The sequence below is a fragment of the Ranitomeya variabilis genome, chromosome 6 (genome assembly GCF_051348905.1).
Source record: "Ranitomeya variabilis isolate aRanVar5 chromosome 6, aRanVar5.hap1, whole genome shotgun sequence".
NCBI classification, from domain to species: domain Eukaryota; kingdom Metazoa; phylum Chordata; class Amphibia; order Anura; family Dendrobatidae; genus Ranitomeya; species Ranitomeya variabilis.
The window spans coordinates 583,094,878-583,120,269 of record NC_135237.1 but is presented as its reverse complement, the minus strand read 5'-3'; the positions used below and the strand labels follow the sequence as shown (position 1 = coordinate 583,120,269).

Here is a 25,392-nt window from a genome sequence, read left to right as displayed (position 1 = left end):
TAGGACGTGACATCACTACAGATGCCCCATTCACATGACCATATCTGGGGCCGGTATAGGACGTGACATCACTACAGATGCTCCATTCACATGATCATATCTGGGGCCGGTATAGGACATGACATCACTACAGATGTCCCATTCACATGACCATATCTGGGGCCGGTATAGGATGTGACATCACTACAGATGCCCCATTCACATGACCATATCCGGGGCCGGTATAGGACGTGACATCACTACTGATGCCCCATTCACATGACCATATCTGGGGCCGGTATAGGATGTGACATCACTACAGATGCCCCATTCACATGACCATATCCGGGGCCGGTATAGGACGTGACATCACTACTGATGCTCCATTCACATGATTATATCTGGGGCCGGTATAGGACGTGACATCACTACTGATGCCCCATTCACATGATAATATCTGGGGCCGGTATAGGACGTGACATCACTACTGATGCCCCATTCACATGACCATATCTGGGGCCGGTATAGGACGTGACATCACTACAGATGCTCCATTCACATGACCATATCTGGGGCCGGTATAGGACGTGACATCACTACTGATGCTCCATTCACATGACCATATCTGGGGCCGGTATAGGACGTGACATCACTACAGATGCTCCATTCACATGATAATATCTGGGGCCGGTATAGGACATGACATCACTACAGATGCTCCATTCACATGATCATATCTGGGGCCGGTATAGGAGGTGACATCACTACAGATGCCCCATTCACATGATAATATCTGGGGCCGGTATAGGACGTGACATCACTACAGATGCCCCATTCACATGACCATATCTGGGGCCGGTATAGGACATGACATCACTACAGATGCTCCATTCACATGATCATATCTGGGGCCGGTATAGGAGGTGACATCACTACAGATGCCCCATTCACATGATCATATCTGGGGCCGGTATAGGACGTAACATCACTACTGATGCTCCATTCACATGATCATATCTGGGGCCGGTATAGGACGTGACATCACTACAGATGCCCCATTCACATGATTATATCTGGGGCCGGTATAGGACGTGACATCACTACAGATGCTCCATTCACATGACCATATCTGGGGCTGGTATAGGACGTGACATCACTACTGATGCCCCATTCACATGATCATATCTGGGGCCGGTATAGGACGTGACATCACTACAGATACCCCATTCACATGACCATATCTGGGGCCGGTATAGGACGTGACATCACTACAGATGCCCCATTCACATGACCATATCCGGGGCCGGTATAGGACGTGACATCACTACTGATGCTCCATTCACATGGTCATATCTGGGGCCGGTATAGGACGTGACATCACTACTGATGCTCCATTCACATGGTCATATCTGGGGCCGGTATAGGACGTGACATCACTACAGATGCCCCATTCACATGACCATATCCGGGGCCGGTATAGGACGTGACATCACTACTGATGCTCCATTCACATGATCATATCTGGGGCCGGTATAGGACGTGACATCACTACAGATGCCCCATTCACATGATCATATCTGGGGCCGGTATAGGACGTGACATCACTACAGATGCTCCATTCACATGATCATATCTGGGGCCGGTATAGGACGTGACATCACTACAGATGCTCCATTCACATGATCATATCTGGGGCCGGTATAGGACGTGACATCACTACAGATGCCCCATTCACATGATCATATCTGGGGCCGGTATAGGACGTGACATCACTACAGATGCCCCATTCACATGACCATATCTGGGGCCGGTATAGGACGTGACATCACTACTGATGCTCCATTCACATGACCATATCTGGGGCCGGTATAGGACGTGACATCACTACAGATGCCCCATTCACATGACCATATCTGGGGCCGGTATAGGACGTGACATCACTACTGATGCTCCATTCACATGACCATATCTGGGGCCGGTATAGGACGTGACATCACTACAGATGCTCCATTCACATGACCATATCTGGGGCCGGTATAGGACGTGACATCACTACTGATGCCCCATTCACATGACCATATCTGGGGCCGGTATAGGAGGTGACATCACTACAGATGCCCCATTCACATGACCATATCTGGGGCCGGTATAGGACGTGACATCACTACAGATGCCCCATTCACATGACCATATCTGGGGCCGGTATAGGACGTGACATCACTACTGATGCCCCATTCACATGATCATATCTGGGGCCGGTATAGGACGTGACATCACTACAGATGCTCCATTCACATGATCATATCTGGGGCCGGTATAGGACGTGACATCACTACTGATGCTCCATTCACATGACCATATCTGGGGCCGGTATAGGAGGTGACATCACTACTGATGCCCCATTCACATGATCATATCTGGGGCCGGTATAGGACGTGACATCACTACAGATGCCCCATTCACATGATCATATCTGGGGCCGGTATAGGACGTGACATCACTACAGATGCCCCATTCACATGATCATATCTGGGGCCGGTATAGGACGTGACATCACTACAGATGCCCCATTCACATGATCATATCTGGGGCCGGTATAGGACGTGACATCACTACAGATGCCCCATTCACATGATCATATCTGGGGCCGGTATAGGAGGTGACATCACTACAGATGCTCCATTCACATGATCATATCTGGGGCCGGTATAGGACGTGACATCACTACAGATGCTCCATTCACATGATCATATCTGGGGCCGGTATAGGACGTGACATCACTACAGATGCCCCATTCACATGATCATATCTGGGGCCGGTATAGGACGTGACATCACTACTGATGCTCCATTCACATGACCATATCTGGGGCCGGTATAGGAGGTGACATCACTACAGATGCCCCATTCACATGATCATATCTGGGGCCGGTATAGGACGTGACATCACTACTGATGCCCCATTCACATGATCATATCTGGGGCCGGTATAGGACGTGACATCACTACAGATGCTCCATTCACATGATCATATCTGGGGCCGGTATAGGACGTGACATCACTACTGATGCCCCATTCACATGATCATATCTGGGGCCGGTATAGGACGTGACATCACTACAGATGCCCCATTCACATGACCATATCTGGGGCCGGTATAGGACGTGACATCACTACTGATGCCCCATTCACATGACCATATCTGGGGCCGGTATAGGAGGTGACATCACTACTGATGCCCCATTCACATGATCATATCTGGGGCCGGTATAGGACGTGACATCACTACAGATGCCCCATTCACATGACCATATCTGGGGCCGGTATAGGACGTGACATCACTACTGATGCTCCATTCACATGATCATATCTGGGGCCGGTATAGGACGTGACATCACTACAGATGCCCCATTCACATGACCATATCTGGGGCCGGTATAGGACGTGACATCACTACAGATGCCCCATTCACATGATCATATCTGGGGCCGGTATAGGAGGTGACATCACTACAGATGCACCATTCACATGATCATATCTGGGGCCGGTATAGGACGTGACATCACTACAGATGCCCCATTCACATGACCATATCTGGGGCCGGTATAGGACGTGACATCACTACTGATGCCCCATTCACATGACCATATCTGGGGCCGGTATAGGAGGTGACATCACTACTGATGCCCCATTCACATGACCATATCTGGGGCCGGTATAGGAGGTGACATCACTACTGATGCCCCATTCACATGATCATATCTGGGGCCGGTATAGGACGTGACATCACTACAGATGCCCCATTCACATGACCATATCTGGGGCCGGTATAGGACGTGACATCACTACTGATGCCCCATTCACATGATCATATCTGGGGCCGGTATAGGAGGTGACATCACTACAGATGCCCCATTCACATGACCATATCTGGGGCCGGTATAGGACGTGACATCACTACTGATGCCCCATTCACATGACCATATCTGGGGCCGGTATAGGACGTGACATCACTACAGATGCCCCATTCACATGATCATATCTGGGGCCGGTATAGGACGTGACATCACTACAGATGCCCCATTCACATGACCATATCTGGGGCCGGTATAGGACGTGACATCACTACAGATGCCCCATTCACATGACCATATCTGGGGCCGGTATAGGACGTGACATCACTACTGATGCCCCATTCACATGACCATATCTGGGGCCGGTATAGGAGGTGACATCACTACTGATGCCCCATTCACATGATCATATCTGGGGCCTGTATAGGACGTGACATCACTACAGATGCCCCATTCACATGATCATATCTGGGGCCGGTATAGGACGTGACATCACTACAGATGCCCCATTCACATGATCATATCTGGGGCCGGTATAGGACGTGACATCACTACAGATGCCCCATTCACATGACCATATCTGGGGCCGGTATAGGACGTGACATCACTACTGATGCCCCATTCACATGATCATATCTGGGGCCGGTATAGGACGTGACATCACTACAGATGCTCCATTCACATGACCATATCTGGGGCCGGTATAGGACGTGACATCACTACAGATGCCCCATTCACATGATCATATCTGGGGCCAGTATAGGACGTGACATCACTACAGATGCCCCATTCACATGATCATATCTGGGGCCGGTATAGGACGTGACATCACTACAGATGCCCCATTCACATGATCATATCTGGGGCCGGTATAGGACGTGACATCACTACAGATGCTCCATTCACATGACCATATCTGGGGCCGGTATAGGACGTGACATCACTACAGATGCCCCATTCACATGATCATATCTGGGGCCAGTATAGGACGTGACATCACTACAGATGCCCCATTCACATGACCATATCTGGGGCCGGTATAGGACGTGACATCACTACTGACATCTGACCACACGATTGTCTCCAGGGCCGCTATAGGATGTGACATCACTACAGATGCCTGATAACTCTATCTTCTCTCCGGTGACAGTATAGGACGTGACCTCACTACAGATGTCTCAATCACATGACACATGTTTGTCTCTGACGATAATATAGGACACGACATCACCGCTGTCACCCGATCATGTGATCTGTTCTGTATTTCTAGGAGTTCGGGGAACATCCAAACATCATTAAGTTGCTGAATGTCATCCGAGCTCAGAACGACAAAGACATCTACCTGGTGTTTGAGTATATGGGTAAAGTTCCACCATTATATATACTGATGTGTAAGGTACGAGGCGCCTTAGTCTGTAGTGATGGGTTTATGGTAATGTCCCCCCCATTATACTGTATATCAGTGTTCCCCAACTCCGGTCCTCAGGAGCCACAACAGGTCATGTTTTCAGGATTTCCTTAGTATTGCCCAAGTGATAATTGCATCACCTGGATAACCAAGCATTCAATCACCTGAGCAATACTAAGGAAATCCTGAAAACATGACCTGTTATGGCTCTTGAGGACCGGGGAACACTGCTGTATATAATGAGGTATATGGCGCCTCAGTCTGTAGTGATGGGTACAGTCATGGCCAAACGTTTTGGCACCCTTGAAATTGGTCCAGAAAATTAAGTATTTCTCCCAGAAAATTATTGCAATTACACTTTTTGTTATACACACGTTAATTTTGTGTGTTTGTGTTGGACATAATTCCACATAAAAACTAAAAAATGGGCCGAACAAAATTGATGTCACCTTTACAAGATTGTGGATAAACAACCTTGTTTTAAGCATGTGATGCTCGTTGTCACTTACCTGTGGCAAGTAACAGGTGTGCACAATATGAAAATCACACCTGAAACCAGATACAAAGGGGAGAAGTTGACTCAGTCTTTGCATTGTGAGTCTGTGTGCCACAATAAGCATGGAGAACAGAAAGAGAAGAAGAGAACTGTCTGAGGACTTGAGAACCAAAATTGTGGACATTATCCACAATCTCAGGGTTACAAGTCCATCTCCAGAGATCTTGATGTTCCTTTGTCCAAGGTGCACAACACAGTCAAGAAGTTTACAACCCATGGCGCTGTAGATAATCTCTAATTGTCTCTTCAGAGAGGAAGAGAACTAGAACTCTAGTGCCACCTATATGAAGTAGCAATCCTAAAAGTCAATGTCGACCCTTTAACGAGCCTTGTCACACGACTTAGGATAAAAGTCAAAACCTAAGTCATGTGACAAGGCTCGTTAAAGGGTCGACATTGACTTTTAGGATTGCTACTTCGTATAGGTGGCACTAGAGTTCTAGTCCTCTACCTTTCTGAAAAGATAATTTGCATATTTCCCAGAGGAACATTGCGGATTAAAAGTCTCCTCATCTCGGCATTCTTAACATGTCACTCTCCGCAAGGAGAAACATTACCCCTTGGATTCCACACCAAGCATGGAGAACAGAAAGAGGAGAAGAGCTCTGTCTGAGGACTTGTGAACCAAAATTGTTGAAATATTTCAACAATCTCAAGGTTAGAAGTCCATCTCCAGAGATCTTAATGTTCCTTTGTCTACGGTGCACGACATAATCAAAAAGTTTAGAACCCATGGCACTGTAGCTAATCTCCCTGGGCATGGACTGCAGAGAAAAATTGATGACAGTTTGCAATGCATGATAGTCCGGATGGCGGAAAAGCAGCCCTAATCAAGTTCCAAAGAAATTCAAGCTCTCTTGCAGGCTCAGCGTGCATCATTGTCAGCGCAAATTATCTGTCCACATGTGACTGCAGTTTGCCAAAATGTACACGAGTCAAAATCATTCTGGGAAAGTGTCTTGTGGACAGAGGAGACCAAGATAGAGCTTTTTGATAAAGCACTTCATTCTAATGTAGAATGTAAGCCCGCAAGGGCAGGGTCCTCTTCTCTCTGTACCAGTCTGTCATTGTTAGTTTTGTTTACTGTAAGTGATATTTGTATTTTGATGTAACCCCTTCTCATGTACAGCACCATGGAATTAATGGTTCTATATAAATAAATAATAATAATAATAATAATAATAATGTTTACTGAAAACTGAATTAGGTCTACAAAGAAAAGAACACACTACCTACAGTCAAATATGGTGGAGGTTCAAAGATGTTTTGGGGTTGTTTTACTGCCTCTGTTACTTGCTGCCTAGGCTGTGCAAGGCATCATGAAATCTGAAGATTACCAACTGATTTTGGGTCACAATGTACTGCCTAGTGTCAGAAATCTGGATTTGCCACCTAGGTTTTGGGTACTCCAGCAGGACACCGACTCCAAACATACTTCAAAAAGCCCCCAGAAATGGATGGAAGCAAAATGCTGCAGAGTTCTGAAGTGACGGCAATGAGTCCGGATGTAAATCCCATTGATCACCTGTGGAGAGATCTGAAAATTGTTGTTAAGAGAAGGCGCCTTCAGATTTGAGAGACCGGGAGCAGTTTCTTAAAGAAGAGTCCAAGATCCCGGCTGAGAGGAGTAAGATACTTGTGGATTAGAGGAAGCGATTGATTTGCAGTTATTTATTCCAAAGGGAGTGCAGCCAAATATTAAATTGAGTGTGCCAACTATTTTGTCCGGCCATTTTGGGGGTTTTGTGTAAAATTATGTCCAATTTGCCTATTTTTCTCTTTTTTTGTGTTGTTCCAATACACACAAAGGGAATAAACATGTGTATAACAAAACGTGTAATTGCAGTAATTGTCTGGGAGAAATACTTAATTTTCTGGAACAATTTCAAGGGTGCCAACATTTTCAGACATGTCTGTATATCAGAATGTACCGCCCATTGTACAGTATGGAAAATAAGAAAATAAGTATTTGATACAATGTCGATTTTTCAGGTTTTCCCACCTACAAAAAATACACAGAAAACAGAATCTAAAAATAAAATCACAATGTATGATTTTTACATAATTAATTATCATTGTATTGTATGTAATAAGTAGTGTTGTGCGATACCGTCCGATACTTGAAAGTATCGGTATCGGAAAGTATCGGCCGATACCGGCAAAGTATCGGATCTAATCCGATACCGATACCCGATACCAATACAAGTCAATGGGACTCAAGTATCGGACGGTATCCTGATGGTTCCCAGGGTCTGAAGGAGAGGAAACTCTCCTTCAGGCCCTGGGATCCATATCAATGTGTAAAAGAAAGAATTAAAATAAAAAATAGGGATATACTCACCCCTCCGACGCAGCCTGGACTTTACCGCCGTAACCGGGAGCCGTTGTACCTAAGAATGCGCGCTTGAAGGGCCTTAGATGACGTCACTGCGCTGTGATTGGTCCGTAGCGGTCGCGTGACCGCTACGTGACCAATCACAAAGCCGTGACGTCACCTAAGGTCTTTCAAGCGCTTGAAATACCTTAGAAGACGTCCGCAGCTTCTGATTGGTCGCGTAGGTGACGTCACGGCTTTGTGATTGGTCGCGTAGCGGTCACGCGTCCGCTACGCGACCAATCAGAAGCTGCGGACGTCTTCTAAGGTATTTCAAGCGCTTGAAAGAGAAATAAAGTGATTCAGTTTTTAAGTGGTTTAAATCACTAGGTTTATATTGTAATTTGCACAAGTCACTTTTTATGCACTTTTTCACTTTTATAATATATGCGCATGTATATTGACATGCATATTCATCTCTGCACTTTATTTCGTACTGATTTATAACTATTTGCACATATAGTTGCCTCTGTTTACCTCTTTCTCGCCGACGGTCCGGTGTCATGTGGAGTGGGCGTGGCGCCGACCCGCTCATGTGACCCGGCCTTATGTGACGAGATCGAGGCTTGAGGCGCTGCACGTCTCAGTCACCTGCGGTTCACCGCAGCGCACGCCCCCTTCTTTTACTTCACATGTGATCTAATTTAACACGCATATATACCGGATGTAGAGCCGGATTTAGCCACGCCCCCTGAGGAAGCGGCACACGTGAACGCGAAACGCGCGTTGGGGTACGGGACCGGGACCCAGCCAGGACATTTCACCACTAAATGGGTAAATCTGTGTACTTACTTTTGTTAATACAGCGAATATGGGCATATTAATGTGGCACATGATGGCGGTACTCACTGTGGCAATTTAGCCATGTTAAAAATATTGAATTCTGCTATGTGCTGCAGTTTTGGGCCTTTCTGTTTGTTGGTATTTATTGGATATTAATTTTATTACTTTTTAAATATTTATATCCTGCCATGTGTCCCGGTTCATGGGTTGCACCTTTGTAGTCACTGTCTAGTAACCTAGTGGACTTACCAATATATGTATTGTATGTACTATTGTTTCAAAAGCAAGATTGTTTATAGTCTTGTAATAAAGGATATTTTTTTCATATCCAGGCGTAATATGACTCGTTTTTCTCCAGTTTAAATAAGTCTATGATCGAGTGGCTGTAAGTGTAAGGAAATTTACTGACGTCTAATTTATGTTCAAGGTCCAAAGCCAGTTGACACAATGTCAGAGCTCCCAGGGTCACTACTCCATCTGTGGATGAACACACAGAGAAGGGGTAACGACAAGCATAGGGAGATGACCAAAAACTGTCCATAGAGTCCATACAAGGTCCAAAGCCAGTTGATACAAGAGTCCCCACCTGGCTTATCTGACCATCTCCATGGAACCAGGCAACCAGCGGGTCCCAACCCTGGCTTTCTCCAAACAGATCCATGGTGCAGAGATGGTCACTGGATCAGATCTGTGTCCTTCCAACCAGAGCCGAAAACCCCTAGGTTGTTTCCTATAGAATCATAGATCAGTGTCCCTCGTGATGGTGCCATGATGAATTGGCTGCAGTCCTTTCTCTTGTCTGTTGGGAGGTTTGCAGAATGTCCGGCTGGTAGCTCTGTCTTACTTCAGTCTCCCAGGATGTGATCTCTGAGTCTTTTTTATACCCAAGACATGTAAGCTATTTTTAGAATTACCCAGGGTCTTTCAGTCCAACATCAAGATAAGGCAAACAATGGTGATGGGATTAAGTAGCACTATTACCATATAAGCACACATCAATAAACAAAGCTTAACACACCCAATGTACAGTCACTATTACAGACTTAGGGTACTGTCACACTCTGCGACTTTCCAACGATCACGACCAGCGATACGACCTGGCCATGATCGTTGGTAAGTCGTTGTTTGGTCGCTGGAGAGCTGTCACACAGTCAGCTCTCCAGCGACCAACGATGCCGAAGGCCCCGGGTAACCAGGGTAAACATCGGGTTGCTAAGCGCAGGGCCGCGCTTAGTAACCCGATGTTTACCCTGGTTACCAGTGTAAAATGTAAAATAACAAACCGTACATACTCACATTCGCCTCCCCCGGCGTCCGCTTCCCCGCACTGACTGAGCCCCGGCCCTAACAGCAGAGCGGTGACGTCACCGCTGTGCTGTGCATTCACTTTACGGCCGGCAGTCAGTCAGAGCGGGAAGCAGACGGCTAGGGACCTGACGGACACCGGAATGTGAGTAGTGTTTTTTTTTTTTTACTTTTACGATGGTAACCAGGGTAAACATCGGGTTACTAAGCGCGGCCCTGTGCTTAGTAACCCGATGTTTACCCTGGTTACAAGCGAACGCATCGTTCGATCGGTGTCACACACACTGATCCAACGATGACAGCGGGAGATCAAGCGACGAAAGAAAGTTCCAAACGATCTGCTACGACGTACGATTCTCAGCAGGGTCCCTGATCGCTGCTGCATGTCAGACACAGCGATATCGTATGGATATCGCTGGAACGTCACGGATCGTACCGTCGTAGCGACAAAAGTGCCACTGTGAGACAGTACCCTTACACAGTATGTTAGATAGTATATCAGTTGGCAAGTCTGTCTTCTTGACCCACCAGACATAAACACTTAAATTCACAAGCCAATATACAGATAAAAAGCCAGTTCTTTTGGTTTGCAAAACATGGTTGTCTGGGAAATTAAGATACAATCTGGTTTCTTCACAGTTACATTTCCTTCCTGAGAGAAAATAGATGCAAAATAGGAATTTAAAAGTTCGGCCTTCTCAACATCCTTTCTTACCATTTCATCATTTTCATCCTGTAAAAATCCTATTGCATCTTTGACTTTTCTTTTACGTTTGACATATCCCCAAAATCCTTTTTTATTGCTTTTGACGTCTCTTGCAAGCCTTAATTCATTGTCAGCTTTAGCTAATCTGATTTGTGCCCTGCAGGTTCTGCAGACAGCATTATATTCTTTAGATATGCCTCCCTCTTTCCATTAGATAAACATTTCTTTCTTCCTTTTTAGCATGTGTTTAAGTTCTGTGTTCATCCATCCTGGTTTCCCTAAATGCTTCCTATTCTTCCCTCTTTTCGGAATTGTTAACGATTGTGCTTTGAGAATCTAATTTTTCAAGATTTCCCATCCTTCCTGGACATTTTTGTCCTTAAGGATATCCAGCCATTGGATCCCTCTGATTCTCTTTCTGAGTCCCTTAAAACTTTCCTTTCTGAAATCTAACCTTGACGTCTGAGTCTTCACAGGTCTTCCTCTTCTAGTTATCCAAAATTCTAAAATAGCATCGTCGCTAACTCCTAGGGTCCCAGCCACTCTTACCTCCTCAACCATTTCCTCCCTGTTTATAAGGATTAGATCCAAGGTAGCAGATCCCCTTGTTTTCGCCCCTACCTTTTGGAAGATAAAGTTGTCAACAAGAGAGGATAAGAATTTGCTTGACCTGTTAGTTTTGCTTGAGAGAGATTCCCAACAAATGTCTGGATAGTTGAAGTCTCCCATGACCACTATGTCATATTTTTTGGAGAACTTGGCCATTTGATGCATAAAGAGTTCATCCATATCTTTAGCTTGCACAGGTGGCCTGTAGTAAATGCCTACAATGGCATTTACTAAAACTTTTGGTATCAACTGCACTCGCTATGTTTGGAGGAAGAAGAAGGAGAAGTACAACCTTGTGAGGTTATGGCCACTCACTAAAGGCTATAGGATGAATGGACTTATGGACGTAGAGTGGAGTCCACAGCACTAAGGGATAGAGCACGGAGCACCGGTAGCGTCGATATTGTTGTGTTTTATTAGATATTTTATTACTGTGTTTTATTAGTGAGTTTTTTGCTCATCAGTTCATCCTCAGGAATTAATGTTTCCATTCAGTAATGGCAAGCAGAGAAGGACGTGCTGGATGGATCTTATGTATAGCTAAAGGCCCCGTCTCACATAGCGAGATCGCTAGCGAGATCGCTGCTGAGTCACAAGTTTTGTGACGCAACAGCGACCTCCATAGCGATCTCGCTATGTGTGACACGTACCAGCGATCAGGCCCCTGCTGCGAGATCGCTGGTCGTGTCGGAATGGCCTGGACCTTTTTTTGGTCGTTGAGGCCCCGCTGACATCACTGAATCGGTGTGTGTGACACCGATCCAGCGATGTCTTCACTGGTAACCAGGGTAAACATCGGGTTACTAAGCGCAGGGCCGCGCTTAGTAACCCGATGTTTACCCTGGTTACCAGCGTAAATGTAAAAAAAAACAAACAATACATACTCGCCTTCTGATGTCCGTCAGGTCCCTCGCCGTCTGCTTCCTGCTCTGAGTGCCGCCGTACAGTGAGAAGTGAGAGCACAGCAGTGACGTCACCGCTGCGCTCTGCTCTCACTGTATGGCGGCTCAGTCAGTCAGAGCAGGAAGCAGACGGCAAGGGACCTGGACACCGAAAGGCGAGTATGTACTGTTTGTTTTTTTTGGTAACCAGGGTAAACATCGGGTTACTAAGCGCGGCCCTGTGCTTAGTAACCCGATGTTTACCCTGGTTACCCGGGTGCTGCAGGGGGACTTCGGCATCGTTGAAGACAGTTTCAACGATGCCGAAGTCGTTCCCCTGATCGTTGGTCGCTGGAGAGAGCGGTCTGTGTGACAGCTCCCCAGCGACCACACAGCGACTTACCAACGATCACGGCCAGGTCGTATCGCTGGTCGTGATCGTTGGTAAATCGCTAAGTGAGACGGGGCCTTAAGGCCAGACAGTAGATTTCTAAAGATAAATGTAAAGCAATCATTCCATCAACCCCCCTCTGTGTCTCAAGGTCTCACTCCCATTGGACTCGCAACCCTAGGCCCATTGTGTGGATGGAGATAGTAGACCCAGGGGAGCCGTCACCACAACGGGTCTCACATCAGCCCCAGGTGATGTAATATGCCTCATTCTGGGAGCTAAAGGAAAATGTTTAAGGGGTAGGGAGAAAAAGACATGGGGTTTGAATCGGACAGTTGTTGGAGGGAATTTGGAGGGAGAGGATCCAAGCTGGGATGGATGGATGATCTATGGAGGTTTGGAGATTGATTGATGGCTGGAGGGGTATCCGTGAGCTAAGGTTGTGATATCCATCATCTTGAGGAACATAGGCTGTGACTGCACACTATACAGTGAAACTATCGATCTCAGATTGGGAACTTGTGGACTTAGGACATTGTATTTTGGCCATCTACATTGATGTGTTGTACAACCATGGATTTATGGAATAAAAAATATCATGTATCACAAGATTTTAGCCAACAACCTCCTTCCCCCAGTAAGAGCATTGAAGATGGGTCGTGGCTGGGTCTTCCAGGATGATAATGACCCAAAACACACAGCCAGGCCAACTAAGGAGTTGCTCTGTAAGAAGAATTTCAAGGTCTTGGAGTGGCCTAGACAGTCTCCAGACCTGAACCCAATAGAAAATCTTTGGAGGGAGCTGAAACTCAATGTTGCCCAGCGACAGTCCCGAAACCTGAAAAATCTAGAGAGGATCTTTATAGAGGAGGGGGCCAAAATCCCTGCTGCAGTGTGTGCAGACTTGGTCAAGAACTACAGGAAATGTCTGACCTCTGTAATTGCAAAAAAAAGGTTTCTGTACCAAATATTAAGTTCTGTTTTCTATTTTATCAAATACTTATTTCATGCAATAAAAGGCAAATTAATTATGTAAGAATCATACAATGTGATTTTCTGTTTATTATTTTTTAGATTTTGTCTCACAGGTGAAGTGTACCTACTATAAAAATTACAGACCTCTTCATTCTTTGTAGTTGGGAAAACTTGCAAAATTGGCAGAGTATCAAATACTTATTTTCCTCACTGTTTACTGAGATATGGAGTGCCTCAGTCTGTAGTGATGGGGATATGGTACATGATGAGGTGTGCTGTACATTGTACTTCATGGTGTCGTCCCCTTAGAGACCGACCTTCATGCGGTGATAAAGAAGGGCAGTCTCCTGAAGGATGTGCACATGAGATACATCCTGCACCAGCTGCTGAAGGCCACCAAGTTCCTTCACTCCGGGAACGTCATCCACAGAGACCAGAAGGTGAGAGGTTGGGATGGGCATCATGCCTCAGGTTGATGGGGTCAGTGCCGTTGGCAGGCGTCATCCCACGAGGCGGTGTCCAGGGCAGGTGTCATTCTTCGGGGTGAGGACCCCTTGTTCGGTCTCTCATATGGGGCTTCGCTCTGTGCCTTCAGCCCTCTAATATCCTGCTGGATGCTGACTGCCTGGTGAAGCTGTGTGACTTTGGCCTGGCCCGCTCACTATATCAGATCCAGGAGGATCCTGGGAATCCAGCACTTACAGAGTACGTAGCCACGCGCTGGTACCGCGCCCCCGAGATATTACTGGCATCTCACAGGTATGTGGGGAATGTAGTGGGCAGGCAGTACCCCCCATCTACTGGTGAGCTGATGCCTGCTGTCGTCTCCCACAGGTACACGAAGGGTGTGGACATGTGGAGTGTTGGCTGTATCCTGGCCGAGATGCTGCTGGGGAAACCACTCTTCCCGGGAACTTCCACCATCAACCAGATCGAACGCATCATGAACGTCATCCCAGCGCCGTCACAGGAAGGTGAGCGTGCCGCGGTGTCACTTGGGAAAGATGGGGTGGAAGGGAAGGTATGTCAATGTGTCACCTGGGTGTGGAAGGGAGTGCCGTTGTATTATCTGGATGTGGGAGGGAGTGGCACCGTATTATATGGGTGTGGGAGGGAGTGCTTCTGTGTCACATGGGTTTGGGAGGGAGTGCCGTGTTATCTGGGTGTGGGAGGGAGTGCCGTCGTCCTATCTGGGTGTGGGAGGGAGTGCCGTCGTCCTATCTGGGTGTGGGAGGGAGTGCCGTCATCCTATCTGGGTGTGGGAGGGAGTGCCGCCATGTCTCCTAAGTGCATGAGGGAGTGCCGTATTATCTTGGTGTGGGAGGGAGTGCCGCCGTGTCACTTGGGTGTGGGAGGGAGCGCTGCCGTGTCACCTGGGTGTGGGGGTGAATTCCGCCATCTTATCTGGGTGTGGGAGGGAGCGCCTCCATTTCACCTGGGTGTAGGGGTGAATTCCGCCATCTTATCTGGGTGTGGGAGGGAGCGCCTCCGTGTCACCTGGGTGTGGGAGGGAGCGCCTCCGTGTCACCTGGATGTGGGAAGGAGTGCTGCTGTGTCACCTGGGTGTGGGAGGGAGTGCCGCCATGTCTTCTAGGTGTGAGAGGGAGTGCCGTGTTATCTGGGTGTGGGAGGGAGCGTCTCCGTGTCACCTGGGTGTGGGAGGGAGCGCTGTGTTTTCTGGGTATAGGAGGGAGTGTCACCTGAGTGTGGAAGGGAGTTCCGCCATGTCACCTGTGTGTGGGAGGGAGCGCCACCTTGTCACCTGGGTATGGGACGGAGCGCCTCCATGTCACCTGGGTGTGGGAAGAAGTGCTGCTGTGTCTCCTGGGTGTGGGAGGGAGCGCCTCCATGTCCCCTGGGTGTGGGATGGAGTGCTGCTGTGTCACTTGGGTGTGGGAGGGAGTTCCGCCATCTTATCTGGGTGTGGCAGGGAGCGCCTCCGTGTCACCTGGGTGTGGGATGGAGCGCCTCCGTGTCACCTGGGTGTGGGAGGGAGTGCTGCTGTGTCACCTGGGTGTGGGAGGGAGTTCCGCCATCTTATCTGGGTGTGGGAGGGAGCGCCTCCGTGTCACCTGGGTGTGGGAGGGAGCGCCTCCATGTCACCTGGGTGTGGGATGGAGTGCTGCTGTGTCACCTGGGTGTGGGAGGGAGTTCCGCCATCTTATCTGGGTGTGGCAGGGAGCGCCTCCGTGTCACCTGGGTGTGGGAGGGAGCGCCTCCGTGTCACCTGGGTGTGGGAGGGAGTGCTGCTGTGTCACCTGGGTGTGGGAGGGAGTTCCGCCATCTTATCTGGGTGTGGGAGGGAGCGCCTCCGTGTCACCTGGGTGTGGGAGGGAGCGCCTCCATGTCACCTGGGTGTGGGATGGAGTGCTGCTGTGTCCCCTGGGTGTGGGAGGGAGTTCCGCGATCTTATCTGGGTGTGGGAGGGAGCGCCTCCGTGTCACCTGGGTGTGGGAGGGAGCGCCTCCATGTCCCCTGGGTGTGGGATGGAGTGCTGCTGTGTCACTTGGGTGTGGGAGGGAGTTCCGCCATCTTATCTGGGTGTGGCAGGGAGCACCTCCGTGTCACCTGGGTGTGGGAGGGAGCGCCTCCGTGTCACCTGGGTGTGGGAGGGAGTGCTGCTGTGTCACCTGGGTGTGGGAGGGAGTTCCGCCATCTTATCTGGGTGTGGGAGGGAGCGCCTCCGTGTCACCTGGGTGTGGGAGGGAGCGCCTCCATGTCACCTGGGTGTGGGATGGAGTGCTGCTGTGTCACCTGGGTGTGGGAGGGAGTTCCGCCATCTTATCTGGGTGTGGCAGGGAGCGCCTCCGTGTCACCTGGGTGTGGGAGGGAGCGCCTCCGTGTCACCTGGGTGTGGGAGGGAGTGCTGCTGTGTCACCTGGGTGTGGGAGGGAGTTCCGCCATCTTATCTGGGTGTGGGAGGGAGCGCCTCCGTGTCACCTGGGTGTGGGAGGGAGCGCCTCCATGTCACCTGGGTGTGGGATGGAGTGCTGCTGTGTCCCCTGGGTGTGGGAGGGAGTTCCGCGATCTTATCTGGGTGTGGGAGGGAGCGCCTCCGTGTCACCTGGGTGTGGGAGGGAGCGCCTCCATGTCCCCTGGGTGTGGGATGGAGTGCTGCTGTGTCACTTGGGTGTGGGAGGGAGTTCCGCCATCTTATCTGGGTGTGGCAGGGAGCACCTCCGTGTCACCTGGGTGTGGGAGGGAGCGCCTCCGTGTCACCTGGGTGTGGGAGGGAGCGCCTCCATGTCCCCTGGGTGTGGGATGGAGTGCTGCTGTGTCACCTGGGTGTGGGAGGGAGTTCCGCGATCTTATCTGGGTGTGGGAGGGAGCGCCTCCGTGTCACCTGGGTGTGGGAGGGAGCGCCTCCATGTCCCCTGGGTGTGGGATGGAGTGCTGCTGTGTCACTTGGGTGTGGGAGGGAGTTCCGCCATCTTATCTGGGTGTGGCAGGGAGCGCCTCCGTGTCACCTGGGTGTGGGAGGGAGCGCCTCCGTGTCACCTGGGTGTGGGAGGGAGCGCCTCCATGTCACCTGGGTGTGGGATGGAGTGCTGCTGTGTCCCCTGGGTGTGGGAGGGAGTTCCGCGATCTTATCTGGGTGTGGGAGGGAGCGCCTCCGTGTCCCCTGGGTGTGGGATGGAGTGCTGCTGTGTCACTTGGGTGTGGGAGGGAGTTCCGCCATCTTATCTGGGTGTGGCAGGGAGCACCTCCGTGTCACCTGGGTGTGGGAGGGAGCGCCTCCGTGTCACCTGGGTGTGGGAGGGAGCGCCTCCATGTCCCCTGGGTGTGGGATGGAGTGCTGCTGTGTCACCTGGGTGTGGGAGGGAGTTCCGCGATCTTATCTGGGTGTGGGAGGGAGCGCCTCCGTGTCACCTGGGTGTGGGAGGGAGCGCCTCCATGTCCCCTGGGTGTGGGATGGAGTGCTGCTGTGTCACTTGGGTGTGGGAGGGAGTTCCGCCATCTTATCTGGGTGTGGCAGGGAGCGCCTCCGTGTCACCTGGGTGTGGGAGGGAGCGCCTCCGTGTCACCTGGGTGTGGGAGGGAGCGCCTCCGTGTCACCTGGGTGTGGGAGGGAGCGCCTCCATGTCACCTGCGTGTGGGATGGAGTGCTGCTGTGTCACCTGGGTGTGGGAGGGAGTTCCGCGATCTTATCTGGGTGTGGGAGGGAGCGCCTCCGTGTCACCTGGGTGTGGGAGGGAGCGCCTCCGTGTCACCTGGGTGTGGGAGGGAGCGCCTCCATGTCCCCTGGGTGTGGGATGGAGTGCTGCTGTGTCACCTGGGTGTGGGAGGGAGTTCCGCGATCTTATCTGGGTGTGGGAGGGAGCGCCTCTGTGTCACCTGGGTGTGGGAGAGAGTGCCGCCGAGTCACCTGGGTTTGGGAGGGAGTGCAGTGTTATCTGGGTATAGGAGGGAGTGTCACCTGGGTGTGGGAGGGAGTGCCGCCGTGTCACCTGGGTTTGGTCGGGAGTGCCGTGTTTTCTGGGTATTGGATGGAGTGTCACCTGAGTGTCGGAGGGAGCACCTCCATGTCACCTGAGTGTGGAAGGGAGTTCCGCCATGTCACCTGTGTGTGGGAGGGAGCGCCACCTTGTCACCTGGGTATGGGACGGAGCGCCTCCTTGTCACCTGGGTATGGGAGGGAACACCTTAGTGTCACCTGGGTGTGGGAGGGGGTCCGCTGTGTCACCTGTGTGTGGGAGGGAGCGCCTCCTTGTTACCTGGGTATGAGAGGGAGCTCCTTAGTGTCACCTGGGTGTAGGAGGGAGTTCCGCCATGTTATCTGGGTATGGGAGGGAGCACCTTCGTGTCACCTGGGTATGAGAGGGAGCTCCTTAGTGTCACCTGAGTGTGGGAGAGGGTGCCGCCGTGTTATCTGGGTTTGGGAGGGAGCGCTGCCATGTCACCTGGGTGTGGTGTGGGAGAGCGTCTCAGTGTCTCCTGGGTGTGGGAGGGAGTGCCGCCGTGTCACCTGGGGGTGGTGTGGGAGAGCGCCTCAGTATCTCCTGGGTGTGGGAGGGAGCGCCATCTTGTCACCTGGGGGTGGTGTGGGAGAGCGCCTCAGTGTCTCCTGGTTGTGGGAGAGCGCCTCAGTGTCTTCTGGATGTGGGAGAGCGCCTCATTGTCTCCGGGGGGTGGTGTGGGAGAGCGCCTCAGTGTCACCTGGGTGTGGGAGGGAGCGCCGTCTTGTCACCTGAGGGTGGTGTGGGAGAGCGCCTCAGTGTCTCCTGGGTGTGGGAGAGCGCCTCAGTTTCTCCTGGGTGTGGGAGAGCGCCTCAGTGTCTCCTGGGTGTGGGAGAGCGCCTCAGTGTCTCCTGGGTGTGGGAGGGAGCGCCGTCTTGTCACCTGGGGGTGGTGTGGGAGAGCGCCTCAGTGTCTCCTGGGTGTGGGAGAGCGCCTCAGTGTCTCCTGGGTGTGGAAGAGCGCCTCAGTGTCTCCTGGGTGTGGGAGAGCGCCTCAGTGTCTCCTGGGTGTGGAAGAGCGCCTCAGTGTCTCCTGGGTGTGGGAGAGCGCCTCAGTGTCTCCTGGGTGTGGAAGAGCGCCTCAGTGTCTCCTGGGTGTGGGAGAGCGCCTCAGTGTCTCCTGGGTGTGGGAGAGCGCCTCAGTGTCTCCTGGGTGTGGGAGAGCGCCTCAGTGTCTCCTGGGTGTGGGAGAGCGCCTCAGTGTCTCCTGGGTGTGGAAGAGCGCCTCAGTGTCTCCTGGGTGTGGGAGAGCGCCTCAGTGTCACCTGGGTGTGGGAGGGAGCGCCGTCTTGTCACCTGGGGGTGGTGTGGGAAAGGGGAAGTGCCGCCGTGTCACCAGGGTGTGGGAGGAAGTGGCTCCATGTTACCTAGACATACTGCCCGTATCACCCAGTCACAGCTTTTCCTACTCAGTGACTTTTCCTCGCACCTTTTGTAGACATCTCAGCTATACGTTCAGACTATGGAGCATCGGTTGTCAGCAGGATGAATGCTCGGTAAGTGACAGTCTGTGCCACATCCTGGGCTCGGAGCTGCATGTGGATGTAGCATGTAAGTGACATGAAGTTGTGCGGTCTTCTGTGATTGCAGTCAGAGGGTCCCACTCTTGGAGCTGCTTCCCCCTAGTTGCCCCCCAGATGCCATTGATCTTCTGACCAAGCTGCTGGTCTTCAATCCGGACAGGAGGCTGACGGCGGAGGAGGCCCTGGAGCACCCGTATGTGCGTAGGTTCGTGATTGGCACCAGTTCTGTTTTGCGTGTGGACCCCCATCCTATTACATCTGTACTGTGCGTTCCCCCCATCTTATGGCCTGTATATGTTTGTGTTTACACGGCCGCATTTCTCCTCTCATCTGTTGTCCAGATTTCACTCTGCAGCTCGGGAGCCGGCGTTGGATTACGATGTCATTCTCCCTCTGGATGACGACATTCAGTTATCTGTTGCCGAGTATCGGAACAAGTTGTACGAGGTGATGGCCACGGAAGTCACACATTGGTGGGGGATATTCTCAAGAGGGTCTTATAAAGGGCAGTAGTGAAGAAGTGTCTCTGTTGCTCACCCTGGCTGCCCAGACTGGATGGCTGGCTACTTGGATAGGCAGGCGGATGGTTGTGTGGGCTGTCAGACTGATTGGATAGACAGCTGGGGTTTGCTGCTCAGGCTGGCTACCTGGCTGCTCGGGCTAGCTGGCTGCTTGGATAGGCGAGTTGAGTGGCTGCTTGGATAGACGGGCTGGCTGCTTGTATAGCTGTGCGGGGTGCCTACGCAGATTAACTGGATAGACAGGTAGAGTGGATTTGATTCTTGGTCTGGCTGCTTGGATAGGCAGGGGTGGTGGCTGCTCGGGCTGGTTCTTGGATAGGTGTGCGGGGTGCCTACTCAGACTGAAGAAAAAAGAAGAAATGGAGGGCACCATCGCATAATCGCTAGCTGGGATCCACCCGGAGTATGTCATAACCAAGTAATGTCAAGAGAAAAAAGAGACATACACAAGTCCAGGGATCACCAAGAAATTATATATAATAATAGAATAAATTTTATTATGATCAAACAAGGCACAACAAACAATTAAAAACATTTAAAAACCAGAAATGGTACATACCCCAAAAACAGGGGGGATGCCCCCCAAGACCAAAAAGAAGGCTCACTCCACAACAAATATATGCGTGTGTAATATACTATTCAAATAGCATTATACAATTCCTATGAGCATACACAATGAATATGGAATATGGAATATGCTGCTGCTCAAAAAAATAATAATAAAGCTAAAATAGTTGTTTTTACAGGCATCTAATCAATGTAGCCTTTAAATTGATATAGCAGGTATGGCCCAGCGCCACTAATGAATGCAGATCTTAGTGAGGTGTGAAGTCTCAATAAAATAATTAATCTTATCATATATCAAGGCACCCTAGATACCAAGTGAACCTGGTATGATGCACCAGGTGAACAAACACTTGAATGTACCCATCAATTATTTAGATACATGAAGTATTAAATATTTAAATATATAGTATAGGCTGCAAAGCAGTGCCTAAGCATCGATTTCAGCCAGTACAAAGGAGATGTATATATGAGATAGAGACGTCGCAGAACATCATACCAGACCTGCCTGAAGAAGATAGAAGGGCCTAGACCATAACAAGATGAAAAGGCATGTAGATATCAAAAAATGCGCCATAGAACCTGCCCAGAGCAAGAGACAGCAGCCATGGAGTGTGAAGCCGGTCAAAGGGGGCAAGAGGCCCAACGCGTATCGCCACAACGTGGCTTCGTCAGTAGATGCCTACTCAGACTAGCTGGCTGGATAGGTGGGTGGAGTTGATGCTCGGTCTGGCTGGCTGCTTGGATAGGCAGGGGTGGTGGCTGCTTGGACTGGCTCCTTGGATAGGTGGGCAGGTTGGCTGCTGGGACACGATGGCTGGCTGCTTGGATAGGCATGTAAGGAGGCTGCTCCGACTAGCTGGCTGGCTGCTTTGATAGGCAGGTGTAGTGGCTGCTCGGGCTGCCTGCTTAGATAGGTGTGCTGGGTGAATGCTCAGATTAGGTGGCTGCATAGGTGGGTGGAGTTGATGCTCAGGCTGGCTGGCTGCTTGGATAGGCAGACAGGGTGGTTGTTCTAGCTAGCTGGCTTACTGCATGCATAGATTGGCGTGATGGCTGCTTGGGTAGGTGTGCGGGGTGGCCCCTCGGGCTAGCTGACTTGCTGCATGGATAGACTGGCGTCATGGCTTCTTGGATACGTGGGCAGGGTGGCTGCTTGGGCTCACTGATTGGCTGCTTGGATAAGCGACCAGGGTGGCTGCTCAGGTTTACTGGCTGGTTGCTTGGATAGGCCGGTGTGGTGGATGCTCGGCTTACAGGCTGGCTGCTTGGGATAGGTGAACGCGGTGGCTGCTCGGGCTCACTGACTGGCTACTTGGATAGGTGGGCAGGATGGCTGATGGCTACTCAGGCTTGCTGCATGGATAGACTAACGAGGTGGCTGCACGGGCTCACTAGCTGGCTGGTTGGTTAGGTGGGGTGGCTTCCCAGGTTCACTGGCTTGCTGCATGAATAGGCGAGCGGGGAGGCTGCTCATGTTTGCTTTGTGTCTAGGTGATTGGGGTAGCTGTCTGGCTGCTTGGATAGGCGGGCATGCAGTTTGGGATGGCTGCTTGAATAGGTGGGCAGGGTGGCTGCTCAGGCTGGTTGCATGGGTAGGGCTAGCTGGTTGGCTGCTCGGGATAGCTGGCTGGCTGCTTGCACATGCGAGTAAGATGGCTGCTTGGATACGTGGATGGGGTGGCTGCCCAGACTGGCTGGCTGTTCAGGTCGGCAGGCAGGGTGGCTGCTTGTTCTCTAAGGCCGGCTATAGACATGTGGTGTGGCTGCTCAGACTATCTGGCTAGCTGCTTGCAAAGACGAGGGGAGCAGCTGCCTGGATAGGAGGGCAGGGTGTCTGCTCAAGCTAGGTGGCTGGATAGGTGAGTGGAGTTGATGCTCGGGCTTGCTGGCTGCTTGGATAGGCGGGCGGGGTGGCTGCTCGGGCTGGCTGTTTGGATAGGCGGACAGGGTGGCTGCTTGGGCTAGCTGGCTTTCTGCATAGATAGACTGGCGTGGTGGCTGCTTGGGCTGACTGGCTACTTGGGTAGGAGTGTGGGGTGGCCACTAGGGCTAGCTGACTTACTGCATGGATAGACTGGTGTGGTAGCTGCTTTGATAGGCAGGCAGGGTGGCTGCTCATGCTCACTGATTGGCTGCTTGGATTAGCAATTAGGATGGCTGTTTGGGTTTGCTGGCTGGCTGCTTGGTATAGGCGGACGGGGTGGCTGCTCGGGCTCACTGGCTGGCTGCTTGGATAGGTGGGAGTGATGGCTACTCAGGCTTGCTGCATGGATAGACTGACGAGGTGGCAGCTCGGGATCACAAGCTGGCTGCTTACCAGGTTCGCTGGCTTGCTGCATGGATAGGCGAGCGGGCTGGCTGCTTGTGTTTGCTGTGTGGCTAGGTGGTTGGCATAGCTGTTTGTCTGACTGCTTGGATAGGCGAGCAGGGTGGCAACTTGGGATGACTGCTTGAATCGGTGGGTGGGGTGGCTGCTCGTGCTGGTTGGCTGCATGGGTGGCTGCTCGGGTCGGCTGCTTGCATAGGCGAGTAAGATAGCTGCTTGGATAAATGGGCTGGTTGGCCGCTTAGGCTAGCTGGCTTGTTGCATAGATAAGTGGCTGCTCAGGCTGGCTGGTTCCTTAGGTCAAGGGGCAGGGTGGCTGCTTCTTTTTGAAGGCCGGCTACTTGGATAGGCATGTGGGGTGGCTGCTTGGACTATCTGGCTAGCTGCTTGCATTAGCGAGCTGGGCAGCTGATTGGATAGGAGGGCAGGGTGGCTGCGTAGGCTAGCTGGCTGGCTGTTTGGCTAGGGCTAGCTTGTCGGATTGGTGGGTGGTGTGGCTGCTCCGACTTACTGGCTAGCTGCTTGGATAGACGGGCAACTGCTTGGGCTGGCTGTTTGGATAGGTGAGGCGGGGCGACTGCTTGGGCTCACTGTTTGAATAGGAGGCAGGGCGACTGCTTGGACTAGCTGCTTAGATAGGTGGGCAGGTGACTGCTTAGGCTGCCTGGCTTCCTAGATAGGCTAGCGACTGCTTGGGCCCACAGCTTGAATAGGGGGTTGGCTGACTGCTTTAACTGGCTGCTTAGATAGGTGGGTGGGCGACTACTTACGCTGGCTGGCTTCCTAGATAGGATGGAGATTGCTTGGGCTCACTCCTTGAATAGGGGTCGGGGTGTCTTCTTGGACTGGCTACTTAGATAGGTGGGCGGGCGACTACTTAGGCTGACTGGCTTCCTAGATAGACCTGAGACTGCTTGGGCTCACTGCTTGAATAGGGAGCGCGGCGTCTTCTTGGACTGGCCGCTTAGATAGGTGTTGTGAACTATGTTCTCGAACTCCCTCCTGTGGTCAGGAATGGTATTTCTGTGAGTTCTGTCCGTGGGTTCCCTCTGGTGGCTGAAAGTGGAGCTGCTGGTCTGGAAGTGGCTTCCTCAGCTGCATCGTTTAGGACTGGGCTGGTTCCTCTATTTAACTCTGCTCAGATCGTTACCTGATGCCAGTTGTCAATGTCTCTGTACTGGTTCAGATCTCACTTGGATCTCCTGATGACCTGTCTACTTCAGCAGAAGCTAAGTCCCTGTTAAGCTCATTTGTTGTTCATTTGTGTGCTGAATATATTTCTAAGTACCTTCTAAGAGTGGCACCTACCGCGACGTGAGTCGGCGCGGGGGGTTTCTTGCTCACTCTGCGTGGCTTTTTGTAGTTTTTTGTGCTGACCGCAAAGATCCCTTTATCTATCTTCTGTCTATTTAGTAAGTCTGGCCTCCTTTGCTGAATCCTGTCTCATTCCTATGTTTGTGCCTTCCTCTTAACTCACCGTCAATATATGTGGGGGGCTGCTCTTTTCCTTTGGGGAATTTCTCTGAGGCAAGGTGAGGCTATATTTCTCTTTAGGGGTAGTTACCTCTCAGGCTGTGAAGAGTCGTCTAGGCAGAGTCAGGTACGATCCACGGCTAATTCTAGTGTGTGTGATAATAGATTAGGGCTGCGGTCAGCAGAGCTCCCACTTCCCAGAGCTCGCTCTATTTTGCAGTTTTGATTATCAGGTCATTCCAGGTGCACCTAACCACCAGGTCCATCATAACAGTACAACTGGCCAAAAAGTGTTAATGCATCTCAATAGAGGGATAAGAGAAGTTCTGAGACCATTTTTTTTTCTCTGCAGTGTGTTTAGTCTTTTTTTTCCCCTAGACCTCTGGGTGGTTCAGGACTCAGGTGTAGATATGGACATTCAAGGTCTGTCCTCTTGTGTGGATAATCTCACTGCAAGGGTACAAAGCATTCAGGATTATATAGTTCAGAATCCTATGTTAGAGCCTAGAATCCCAATTCCTGATTTGTTTTCTGGGGATAGATCTAAGTTTCTGAATTTCAAGAATAATTGTAAACTGTTTCTTGCCCTGAAACCTCGCTCCTCTGGTGACCCTAGTCAGCAAGTAAAAATCATTATTTCCTTGTTGCGTGGTGACCCTCAAGACTGGGCATTCTCCCTTGCGCCAGGAGATCCTGCATTGCTTA

At 51.0% G+C, this 25,392-nt stretch overlaps 1 protein-coding gene across 2 annotated transcripts in view; it reads left to right on the top strand.

Annotated features, from left to right (window-relative positions):
* MAPK15 (mitogen-activated protein kinase 15) overlaps positions 1–25,392 on the top strand; it is a 148,603-nt gene that overhangs the window by 104,237 nt on the left and 18,974 nt on the right. For both annotated transcript variants that reach the window (XM_077268466.1, XM_077268465.1), the window contains exons 5-11: positions 5,103–5,193; positions 14,130–14,260; positions 14,416–14,579; positions 14,655–14,794; positions 19,716–19,773; positions 19,868–20,005; positions 20,142–20,247. In XM_077268466.1, coding sequence (XP_077124581.1) covers positions 5,103–5,193; positions 14,130–14,260; positions 14,416–14,579; positions 14,655–14,794; positions 19,716–19,773; positions 19,868–20,005; positions 20,142–20,247 — 828 coding nt within the window. The remainder of the gene's footprint in view (positions 1–5,102; positions 5,194–14,129; positions 14,261–14,415; positions 14,580–14,654; positions 14,795–19,715; positions 19,774–19,867; positions 20,006–20,141; positions 20,248–25,392) is intronic.